At 29.2% G+C, this 11,658-nt stretch overlaps 2 protein-coding genes and 1 long non-coding RNA gene across 8 annotated transcripts; 1 reads left to right on the top strand and 2 right to left on the bottom strand.

Annotated features, from left to right (window-relative positions):
- Nucleotides 1–2,007: 2,007 nt before the first annotated feature.
- Nucleotides 2,008–6,439, bottom strand: LOC126864162 (pancreatic triacylglycerol lipase-like). Of its 2 annotated transcripts, XM_050615192.1 has the most exons (9): nt 6,212–6,439; nt 5,926–5,978; nt 5,747–5,850; nt 5,312–5,354; nt 5,011–5,159; nt 4,686–4,928; nt 4,343–4,543; nt 2,757–2,892; nt 2,008–2,368 (listed from the first exon to the last, which is right to left on the bottom strand). In XM_050615192.1, exons 3-9 carry the CDS (start codon nt 5,802–5,804, stop codon nt 2,293–2,295), a joined length of 906 nt encoding a protein of 301 aa, XP_050471149.1. In that variant the 5' UTR covers nt 5,805–5,850; nt 5,926–5,978; nt 6,212–6,439; the 3' UTR covers nt 2,008–2,292. The 2 variants fall into 2 exon arrangements, with proteins under 2 accessions (XP_050471149.1, XP_050471148.1); XM_050615191.1 differs by lacking the exon at nt 5,926–5,978.
- LOC126864165 (uncharacterized) lies at nt 6,237–9,553 on the top strand. 3 transcript variants are annotated; one of them, XR_007689080.1, is made up of 5 exons: nt 6,237–6,352; nt 7,030–7,696; nt 7,773–8,226; nt 8,325–8,470; nt 9,426–9,553. It is a non-coding gene; the product is annotated as an uncharacterized LOC126864165 (long non-coding RNA). The 3 variants fall into 3 exon arrangements; XR_007689079.1 differs by lacking the exon at nt 6,237–6,352 and adding an exon at nt 6,763–6,938; XR_007689078.1 differs by lacking the exon at nt 6,237–6,352 and having other exon boundaries at nt 6,762–7,696.
- LOC126864160 (leukocyte elastase inhibitor-like) lies at nt 8,798–11,224 on the bottom strand. 3 transcript variants are annotated; one of them, XM_050615184.1, is made up of 9 exons: nt 10,991–11,224; nt 10,668–10,713; nt 10,447–10,559; nt 10,206–10,385; nt 9,927–10,137; nt 9,640–9,854; nt 9,405–9,584; nt 9,184–9,319; nt 8,798–9,109 (listed from the first exon to the last, which is right to left on the bottom strand). In XM_050615184.1, the coding sequence occupies exons 2-9, from the start codon at nt 10,690–10,692 to the stop codon at nt 8,946–8,948; spliced, it is 1,224 nt and encodes a 407-aa protein (XP_050471141.1). In that variant the 5' UTR covers nt 10,693–10,713; nt 10,991–11,224; the 3' UTR covers nt 8,798–8,945. The 3 variants fall into 3 exon arrangements, with proteins under 3 accessions (XP_050471141.1, XP_050471142.1, XP_050471140.1); XM_050615185.1 differs by lacking the exon at nt 10,668–10,713 and having other exon boundaries at nt 10,991–11,214; XM_050615183.1 differs by lacking the exon at nt 10,991–11,224 and having other exon boundaries at nt 10,668–10,984.
- Nucleotides 11,225–11,658: the final 434 nt, after the last annotated feature.

The raw sequence follows: 11,658 nt of genomic DNA on the forward strand, positions 1-11,658 counted from the left end.
TGAGCATATGTAAATTGCAGATATCATAGTTTCATTAAGCTATGAGCATCAATCCTTTTCTAAGTGCTATTTGTTTGTTGCTTGACCGACAAAGATGAAACGATTTTTCTTGCGCGAAGATGACTACCAAAAATTGTACAAAAAGCTCGTTGTACAGCGCAGCATTTTGCCGCGCATTTTTGAATAGCCGCTAAGTAGTTGCTTTCAGCGGACTCTGTATGGCGACGCCACTATCTGGCATTTGTGCGGGATCATAAGGCGGCTGGCGTGCATAAAATATTAACTAATTATAACAATAATAACAAATGTACAAAAACAACTAAAAATGTATACTATATCACTGACGAGTTACAGAATAGACGTAACATTCAATCCTTATTCGTGTCTCACGTTTTGGAAGTTACTTCAGCCCTTATATTATCTCCATGTCCCATGCGATGTTATCGATTCAGTGTACCAATGATTTGGATTAAAATTAAGTTTCCCTATGAAATTATAAGGCATAAAATAGGACAGCTTGCAAAGAAAGTATAAAACTTTATACTTCTGCGACTAATTGGAATAGTGATTTCGTGCAGAACTTATTATATTCTTAATATTTTCCAATTTTTAGTTAGTTCAGTTTTTAAATTATTAAGAGTAACTATAAACTAACTAAAACAAATTTTCTCCAATTTTTCACAGACCTTCTCCTTCATTCTTTTTTTCTAGAACTGCTTGTTGCATGAAAATGGAGTAAGAGAACACAAAAGATGCGTCTTGTTTAGACGAGAATGTCAAGATCGTAATTCATTATATTCCGTGTTTTGTAATTATGTCTAAGATTTACAAATGTAGTCATGTGGTAACGAGTGCTATAAATGATTTACTCTCATCTCTGTCCACCTCCCATCCTCCTTTCTTGTCATTTTATTTTATATCAATAGTTTCTATTTTATATACTTAATGACGAAAGTATCGCTATACTTTTATAATAAAATTCTTATAAATAACGTTTATAAATCAGTTTATAATCTGTCTTAAAAGTATGTGTGTATATGTATAGATATTTAAATGAGCGAGGTGGGGTAAAAATGTAGGGTGGGTAAAGTGTTGCCTAGTGATAGGCGCGTAGCATGACTTGGTGCCATCAAAGATTTATGTTGTATGCTAGATCGTCCATGCAAAAATCTTCAAAGCCCATATTCATAACGAATTACTGTTAATATCGTGCGGTTATCTTCACTACTGCATCGTTTAAGAGTTGCAGAAGGTGATCGTCTCTGTAAGACAAACTCGCGAGCACTGAATCAATAATTTAGCATTGTCTCTACTTGCTCAATAACAAAAAGAAATTTTAATATTGTCAAGAACTTGTATTCAAAAGCTTATATTCAATAACAAGGTACGTAGGACTGCCAATTTTGTACTATTTGAAAGAAAATTCACACAGCGATTTGAAGCGTGTGAGGATAGATGGCACTACATGATTTTTCCGTAGACAAAGAATGCAAAGTTATATGACAAACTATGTGCTGACATCTATTGAAGTCGAAAGGAACAGTGACTTGGAGCATGTGAGGATAGATGGCACTACATGGTTTTTCCGTAGCAAAGAACGCGAGGTTGTACGACAAACCATGTGCTGACATCTATTGAAGTCGAAAGGAACAGTGATTTGGAGCATGTGAGGATAGATGGCACTATAAGGTTTGTCCGTAGGAAAGAACGCGAGGTTGTACGACAAACCATGTGCTGACATCTATTGAAGTCGAAAGGAACAGTGACTTGGAGCGTGTGAAGATAGATGGCACTATAAGGTTTGTCCGGAGACAAAGAAGGGGTTATGGATAGATTATATAAACGGTACTAGACGGAGAAGGCAGTAATGTTCAACAGATACGTATCTTGACTAGATAGTACATAGATTGTAGAACTGTTTTAAAGTTCCTTCAAGCCACTTCTCGTTAAAGGGATTTGGTCATTTTAGGAACGCCGGACAGATTTAGAAATGATTAAACAGTTGAATAAATCTAATTAAAGGTTTACTGAAATCTTTTAAAAATATACAAGTACATAAATTATATAAATTACATAATTCTATTACTAATAATATAATAATTATTAATAATATAATTATAGCGGAAGGCGTAAGAAGTATTCTAGTTTTTTGGCAGATATAAAGTGCATATCATAGATGCATTCTCTAGATTAATTGCTCGTTTGCTCATTTTCTAGTTCATGAATAAAACGTATGTCTTTTATTTAAATTGAATCGTCTCATATAGGTATGGAGGATTTTTAACTAAAGATCTAATCAAGAGAAATACTCCTTTTACCTCGACCAAAAGGACTCTCCGCGTTTGTTGACAGAAAATATTTACCTGTCCTAAAAGAACAAAAGCGATTAATTACAAAATAGAAAAAATAATACAAACGAAAGAAGGAACAGCTAAAGAGACTTTGTTTTCTTTTTCAAAATGTTTTTCTAAGAAACAAGATAGAAATTTTTTTATTGACGAATCATGAATAATTTATAAAAGAAATAACTTTCATCGAGCCATTGCGAAAGATATATAAATGTAATATTATTGCGTAGTAAATTTTTTTAAGGAAAGTTCAAAATCCTGGAAATTTGGATATTTCATAGTTTATAAATAAATAAAAATTTAAGGCTTATGAAAATTTTACAATTTCACAACAAAGTTGAAACGTTGAATTAGCGTTGGTCCTGAATAAATTAAATGCTATCATAAATTTAAAAAAATGATACTAACGTATTACTTGGTGTAGCAATACCCATTGGAATAAGGTCGCTGTTGCTGCAGTCGACTTCACATTTACCAATGAAAGCGTTAGGGTTTTTAACTGATTCTGCATAAAATCTCCACGACCTGTGATGACTGCAGAGATCTATAGCAGACAAAAGTGAATACTATCTTTTAGGTTGCGGCCACAAGAGCGTTGGAACGATGTTCGTTGCCTAACGTGCGTTATTGAAATACACGCATGAGCGGGTTGCGTCAGTGTTGACGCTATGTTGCAACCTACATTTTGTGCTGTGTTGAAACCTTTCTCTTCGACATATCTTTGCTGAACGCGCATTTTGTATTATAAATATGATTCTAAGTACAATAAGCCAATAAGTTTTGATTTTTTTATTGTGAGCTGTTGTTAATGCAAAGGTCCTCTCTTTATGTACTTCTCTTTACATATTTTGCATTCTGTAGAGAATATTTTCCCGGTAGAGTCGTTAGAAAAAATTGTCGATTTTATTTATTGCAAATTATTGTTAGTGCAAAAAAGCTTCTTTGTTGCAAATTTCGACGATTAAAGTCAATCCACATTTAAAAAAATTTTTTTTTGTTTTATGACGCGACAAGAATCAACACTCGTGCGATATACCCAGTGATGGATTAAGGGGGAGGAGATCGGCCCCCCAAGAGTAATAAAATATGAAAATATCAATATTATCACATTCTAAAAAACTTGTACATAATTAATGTGAATTTAATTATGTAAGCTATAGTATGACATGGAGAGTACTTATGTACTTTCACACATTTCGTCCCCCGTTTTAAGACTCGTAGATCCGTCACTGGCTATATTTCCTACGTCCGTACGAAATAAACATTACATTTCCACACTTGAGTGCGTTGTACACATGCGACCATACGAAACGACATCTGTTGTAACAACTCTCGTTCCCAACTTATCGCTCCGGCTTTATCTAGCCATACAATATTGTTATGTATTTGTTATCATCGGACAAACAGCTGACAATGTTCCCAATTAACCAAGAGATATTTTGTACAAGATTCTTGGCATTTTCGAGAATAACTGCAATAATACCGCATTTTTAACATTATTAACAGATCTATTATACCATATGTGTGACTATTATCACACAGAAAAGTGAACCAGGAATTTTATATAAAAATACATTCCTCGAATATTAATCATTTGATGCTTCGAATGTACAACGTTGAAAAACACTTACAATTTTTACGATATCAAATACATCTATATAATCATTTAATGCACGTAGTATACGTTTCTAGTCATAATCTCTTTTCTTAACTTACATGATTTTGAATTTAAATTCGATAAATAAAGACTTCCAAGTTGATATTCTTTAATTTCCAAATGTCTTTGAACTGAAGTTTTTTTATTTTTGTAGTAAATCTAATCTTTTTTTTAATCATGATTACAAAGTAAATAATCGTAGTAGATCAACACGTAGACTCTAATAACCAAACTTCAGGACATTGCTTCAGGACATATACGCGTAATCACATTTTATACTTGTTTTCCAAAATTACCATCTTAAAAATAGAAAATTTCAAAATAAAGGAATCCAAACCTGTTACGGATAAAAGTGGACCGAATAGCATGCAACCAGGTTGTGGTCTGTGGCCACTGTTCGGATAGAAATCCACATGGCCACTATACAAAGCTATTCCGTAAAAGCCCGCGTCGGTATGGATAACATCTACGAAGTCAGCATCGTTACGAGTCAATCGACTATTGAGAATGTAGAATAAGGGTCCAGCGGGATCCAATCCTGCAAACAGAATTTTTTGGTATTATTTCGTTAACCTCAAAAGTTAATCTCAAAGAATAATCTCAAAGAAAAATCTCAAAGAAAAATCTCAAAAGTTAGTCTCATAAAATATTGAATGAAATAGAAGATTTCTAAATGGCACCTGTTATCCTGGGAAGTCTGAAGTTCGTATTACGTCCAGTGAATGCAGCTACCTGCGCGCCCATTGAATGTCCAATTAAATGTATTTTTTTTGGATTCACACCGGAACTCACAAAAAAGTTTAAAGTTTCGCCAAAATGTTTGCCGACTACCTTGAGCAATGAAGCACCGATTACGTAATTGACCATAGCAATTTCTCGATAATCGATCGCAAGAACGTTGTCATTCGTGGCCTCTAAATACGCTGCAATAATTTATGAAGGAAGATTAATTTTCCATTGAAAGTTATCTTCTACAGTCGCGCGAAATTTCGAATCGTAACATACCACGTGTTACAAGTTGCACATCATCAGTAGTTACATTATCTAGATAGCCATGAATGTAAATTGCTATGCTCTTATCATTTCGCAAATGATTTGCCATTCTTTCCAATTCATTTATATTTAATACGTGCGCATCCAAATGAGAGCCATCCCTGAAAAAAAGCAATTTTTTGATTACATGAATAATATAGTTAAAATATGTATGTAGATTACAGTAAATAAAATGAGCATATTTTTGAACAATAAATTATAGTTATGAAATACACAAATAGGAATTACATTGATTTTGCGTATATATGATTACCTTTCGAATAAACGCAAGAAAATTGTAGCATTTTTAGTAGCATCTATGAACAAACAATTAAAAATACGTATTATTGTATGTTTCTATTAATGATAAATTTGTAACCTAGTCTATAGTTGTTCTTAATATTAAAAAGTATATTTAAAAACATTTACGTATGTACTCTCAATAATAATAACATGAAAAATACTTTTATCAATTGGAAATAATATTTTTAAAGAATTAACGTTCTTTATGTTAAAATAAAACATCGAATAGCAAAATTTGACTAAACATCAATAGCTATTGGTAATACTATTGTAGTGGTATTAGATTCACTAAAATTAGTTATGGAATGTTTACTAATACAATGAAAGTTCATCTCATTTTTAGCTCTTAATGTTGCCGCCGTTTACAATTAAAGTCTTTGCCTACAACTAAAGCTAGGATACTCGCCTGTTAGCAAAAGGTTGAGTAAAACGAAGAATATATATAAAAAAAGGTTCGCCATCATGGAAAACGAATCCTCAATGTTTACTACTTTTTGGTCTCTTATAAAGCTGAAAATTTTAAAATAATTCTAATTTTAAAAAGTTGTAATTGTTTTGTTCATAAGTTATATAATATATGATCACCTGTATAATTTTTTATCTTGTATATTATTGATATTTTGAGTGCTAAGAGAACCCTTAATGCAGAGAAGTGCATTATTTTTTTTTGTATCATTGCTACTATTTTATTATTGCTACTTCTTAGGGATTTTGAAAAAAATATATTTCTAAAATTTCTAATAAGACTAAGTAATATTGTAATCTGGCTTTTAAATATATTTTCTTAATTTTCAGAAGTTCGATGATTAAATATCGTCATTCATAATCAAATTGAAAAAATAGCAGAAATACTGAGAGAAATTGCAATCACCTTTGAATAGAAGGGTACACGAAGTGAACAGTAGTCGAGAAAGGAAAGCAGACGAAACTGTACGCGTAGAGAGCAATTGAAAAACTACCTGATTTGCAATATGACAGAATACTAATATCACTTAACAAGGAAAACGACGCGGTAATGAATTATTCTTAACTTGCGTAATTATATATCAGTGTGCTGCACACACGCAACTATAAGTATAATTTATTTCAATGCAACCGACAGTTCTCTGCGAATATCTCGGAAACTAATATGTATAAGAAAAAGTTGTTCGCAATCATGTCCCCCTACCACATATTAAAAAATCATCGATATAAGAGAGGTCGAATTCTTTCTATACATCTATTTCCTTTTAAATATACATATATTAATTTTAAAGTTGTTATATAATGTAGTTGATATTACATTATGATTAATTTATACAAATTACGATTTAAACATTAATTTATTTCGTTATGTCTTTTTCTTAAATTAGCTATGCGAAGAGGTTCTTAAGTAAAAATTGGTATGAAATAAGTAAGACTAGATAGGTTTAACTCTGTTTGTGACTGAAAAATGGGACATACACTTCGAAACAAAAAATATATATGTATTGAGTGTCCAAAAATTAAGTTTTCCTTTAACAGAAAATTTGGAGAAATTATAGAAATAGATATGATAGAAATGATAGAAATAAATAATCAATATTATTATATATATAATAATATATATGATATACGATGTAGTATACATGATATATATAATATATATTACATGTATTATTATAAGTCAGGCAGAAAGTTAAAGTAATTTTAAAGCAATTTTTGTTACAGAGAGTAAATATTATATATTGAATGCTGAGAAAAGTTATCATTAGGGATATTAAAAATTAGAGAAAATGGAAGTAATAGCAGGGACATTGCTTTCTCTAGTGCTTATTCATTATATGATGTATTGTGACATGCAGCACAAGTATTATCTGTTATCCATAGTACTATGTCATTGAGAAAATTAATTCTTTTCATATGTCAAGATAATCCATTAACAACAGACAACAATGAAAAGCATAGAACAACAGTATCAGCAACAAGTTATAGTGACATATCAGATTTGAAAATACAAGCGAAGGAAACAATATTCCTTTGAGTTTACATAAGTACTATATTATAATGAATGAAAATGATAATGCAGTACATATTATAATAACTTGTTGCTATTCTATATGATTTGATAATTTTCAGTCTTCTCCTGTTGATGTTATAGGAAAACGTAGAGAATGAAGAAAGTGAACAAATGTTATTATCTGTTATACATGCATCTTTGAAAAGTATCAAACATTTAGTAATGAAAAAATATATTTTACATCAGTAGAAGTTAAATCTTTGTATGCAAAATGAGACATAGGTATTTATTTAATTTGTATAAAATATATTTCTTATCGTCTTTTATATTACTTTGAAATACTATACTTTGTCATACCAGACAAAAATTATCATAAAGGTAACTCTAATCTGACGTTAAAAGAAATGAACATATCTAAATATGTAATAAAATTATTACACATCTTTCATTGTAGATAACAAATTATTATTCAGTGTGTCGCTCAATAAATGTGGTGCAAAAAGTTTAATGATGATATGTGATGTTACAATAAAAGAACATTCAATTTTAAATCTGTATAGTATGGTACTAAATGCAAAAAACAATGGATTTTAATTGTATAAAATACCATTTAGATGTTTATCTTTTAAAGTACTTTAATACCTAAATAAGAATAGAAAAAAATAGATTTGGAAAAGATTTGACATTTAATTTTAATTATACTAAAAAATGTACAAAACATTAGCGAATAGTTTTCAGATTATACATTGTATGATAATGGAAGAAAATGTCATATCAAATCATAAAAAAATTAAGTATCGAATATAATCTGAAATTGTTTTCAAATCGTAAACTACAAGTTCAACTTTAAATTATAAAAATCTTAGTTTTAGATTTGAAGAAACCTGTGCTTCTACCTGGTAATACATGTAAGTTATATTACAAGATTGCACACATTAACATTTGTACGATACTTCAATTTAAGATTTTACTTTGGTTCTAAAAACCGACATGCATAAACCCGTAGGCGGTTTAGTAGGCAAATATGATAACGTATTCATTGCATAAACAGACAATGTAAGTATTGTAAGTACTGAAGTACTGGAAGAGCGAACAAAGAGGACAAACGGTTAAAAAGTAATAGAAGCAAGTGAATTCATATAAAGGGATCAGGTACAGTTTAAATAATATTTAAATACAATGCATAATATGTTCATTTTCTTCTTAACAGATAAAAAATTATAGTGTGTCACAGTTAAAAAAACATTTAAAGAACATTAAGTTTAAAAATATTTGATGAGAGATGAATTGATAAATAGGATTAAAGTACATTTTCAATGCAATGTTAAAAACTTTCATTAAAAGAATATAATTTACTTGCAAATCATATTTATATTCGTTATGCAATTTTATTAAAAAATATACTATAAAGATTGCTTTAATTAACAAAATTATAATATATTTTATATAAAATAGGGCAAAATTTTAATTCAAGAAAAATAACTTTTGAATCAGGTTTCTTTTGTACAATTTTTACATTTATGTAGAACAAATGTATTATATTATATATGTATGTATAAATATGTATGTATAAACAGAAATATTTGCTTTGATCCAGTGTTACGTTCTTTATTGATGTAGAAATAACTTATAATTCATCTTTTTGGGGAGCAATTTGTATATCCCGTATATTTCCGATAAAAAGAGGTATGTTTTTTGGTTTATATTCAATTATAAACATGAAAGGCCGATCGACTATAAATTGTTCGGGTTCCTTGAAATGTGCCATACGTCGAAGTCTCATCTGAACATCTAACAGAAAATAAATTACATTTTATTAAAAATGTATGTAAAATGTATTCAGATTTTTTCAAAATTAAGCTCACCTGTTGCAGCCGCGGCTTCAGTACCTGCTTCATTAACTTCTATAATTGCTTTATGTAAAATTTTATCAACTATAAGTGGCGTATTGGAAATACGACTGAAATTTGCACTACGTTTGAACATTGTGCTTAACCCAAGCTAAAATTCGAAAGTTAATAAATAAAGCTAATAGATATAATATAAACTTTTTAATGATGTAACATATAAAATTTGCTATTCATACCTTACTTAATATATTTTTCAGGTCTACTGTAAATTCAATTTTGAATTTTGGAAGATATAACTCAATTTCACTGTATGATCGAGGTGCATTTGCAAGTATTTCCCATGAAAAATTAGTTTGCAAATTTGAAAGCCCATCTATTTCATTTGGTAATATTATTATCATTACTATGTCTGTATTCTGCAAAATATTTCTTTTAGAATTTGATATATCAAGTTCATATATATAAACCTACCATATATGGAACTTCAATAAATTTTGCTTGCAGCGTTGGTATGTTACCATTACTGTATTGAGACTTACTGAACATTGTTGGTATAAGTCTTGTTTGAGTTTTTGTCACATGAAATATTTTATCCTTTGTATTCTTTGTATCAAATGTTTTAAGCCAACTACCATTAAAATAGATTGCATTTATTAGTACTAATTTTGTATCCTCACCAAAATCATCTACGCAAAACATACTGATTATTATATGTAATTATTTTATTATTGTAATCAATACTAATAAATATAATTCACCTGAAGATACAAGATCGGATATTTTATTATTTGTTTTCTCTTTAACCCAACTATTAATTTTCTCAACTGCATCAACATTACTTCTAAAATCTATTTTTGAAATCTCAGATTGATAAAATTCCTTTCCTACTGTTAAAAATTCCTCCAGTAATTCAAATCCATCTTGAACGTACATTGAGTTTGCAATGTACAATTTAATATTTCCCAAGTCCTTATAAATATACAAGATATTAATTGTGTTTGTAATCACTTTTGTTTAAATAATTATGATCATCTTACATTTAACTGAATTATTAAAGATTTATACCCTTCTTGTATCAAATCTTTATTATAGTGACAAAGAGTCTTAGTCAATTCATTTAAGGTTGTAGATTCAGCGCCGTGAGAAAGATGAGACAATATCATATGTATACTTAATGGTGAATTAATTATATTTTCTACACTGGTAGAAGATAATTCCTAAAATAAATTCAATAATTATAATATCAACAAAATATGTTTAATATAAACCCTTACTCACCTTATAAAAATCTCTTGTGAAATCATTACAAGATGTAGACAAATCTTCATTTATATTATCTTTGCTATCTGCAGGCGATTGTGCCATTGTAATTATGATGTAAATATTTAATACTAAAAGGTAAAAATGATTTTTATTAAAATTTTAAAATATTTTGAATAGATCAATAATTACATATACACAAATATAATAATATTTTGTAACATGTAATAAATGATCACCTGAATATATTATAAAGAATGACATTATTTTTGTACAATATTAATACTGTAAAGAGTTTAATATTATTTAAAAATAATAGTTGTTATTATAAAGATTCAGTGATAACGTCAACATGTTTAATATTGTTCTGATTATTTTCTTTTCCCTGCAGTTTCCACTGCATAATACTGGAATTAATGTTTCAAAAACAAAACTTTCAAATACATAAAGCGAATAAAGATGTTTTTATTTCTGATACGTAGAAATACCAGAAACAAAATGACTATTAAAAGGGGTTAAGTCTAATCAGCGTCAAGTGTAAAAAAAGATATGGTGTAACTACCTGTCAAAAAATAAAACAGCTGTTTGTTATGCTATGGAAGAGAACAGCGCGCGATTTTACTTGATTTTAAAACAAATTTTTTAAACGAACAAGTTGTCACGTCAGCTTTACGGTATGGCGACTGCAAATTTCCGTAAACACTAAATCTACGTTAGCGAACGAAGTGGTAATCAATTTATTCTTAAAAATATTATATAAAAAATTGATGTATCAGTACGCGAATATACGATACTTTTTATGCAAAATTACTTTTATGACTTATTATGTACATAATATAAAAGAACATATTGTAAATGTTTTCAGAGATTATTTAAATGCAAGTATATTTAAGGTAATGTTTAGGAAGCTATATAATTTGAGCACCACCGATAGAAATAATTGCTTTCGATGAGTCATAAAGATATCAGAAGAAAAAATGTTGTTTTTTTCAGCGAAGTAAATTCATATATTACGCGTAAATAATAATTTTTAAGGTCACACTTCGTGTAATACAATTGATCTCATATAAAACGCGACAGTTGGCTCAGATTAATAGTTGAATAAAATCAATCAGAATTTTCAACTCGTGCAAAATTATGATTCAAAACACATACAAAAAGATTTATTCGATAGTTAATGGATTTATGAATAGGAAACATTGCTGAGTTTGTCCACGATCTGAATTTGTA

This window comes from Bombus huntii, chromosome 3 (genome assembly GCF_024542735.1).
Source record: "Bombus huntii isolate Logan2020A chromosome 3, iyBomHunt1.1, whole genome shotgun sequence".
Lineage (NCBI taxonomy): Eukaryota > Metazoa > Arthropoda > Insecta > Hymenoptera > Apidae > Bombus > Bombus huntii.

What these genes read in the sequence shown, in the direction of transcription:
- LOC126864162 (XM_050615191.1), bottom strand. Translation starts at nt 5,804, where the DNA reads ATGATGGCGAACCTTTTTTTATATATATTCTTCGTTTTACTCAACCTT. An exon ending in ACTCAACCTTTTGCTAACAG is followed by an intron (nt 5,355 to 5,746) that starts GCGAGTATCCTA and finishes GTTTGTTCATAG; the next exon opens with ATGCTACTAAAAATGCTACA. An exon ending in TGTGCAACTTGTAACACGTG is followed by an intron (nt 4,929 to 5,010) that starts GTATGTTACGAT and finishes AAATTATTGCAG; the next exon opens with CGTATTTAGAGGCCACGAAT.
- LOC126864160 (XM_050615184.1), bottom strand. Translation starts at nt 10,692, where the DNA reads ATGTCATTCTTTATAATATATTCAG. An exon ending in CTTTAATAATTCAGTTAAAT is followed by an intron (nt 10,138 to 10,205) that starts GTAAGATGATCA and finishes TATATTTATAAG; the next exon opens with GACTTGGGAAATATTAAATT. An exon ending in TTATTGAAGTTCCATATATG is followed by an intron (nt 9,585 to 9,639) that starts GTAGGTTTATAT and finishes AATATTTTGCAG; the next exon opens with AATACAGACATAGTAATGAT.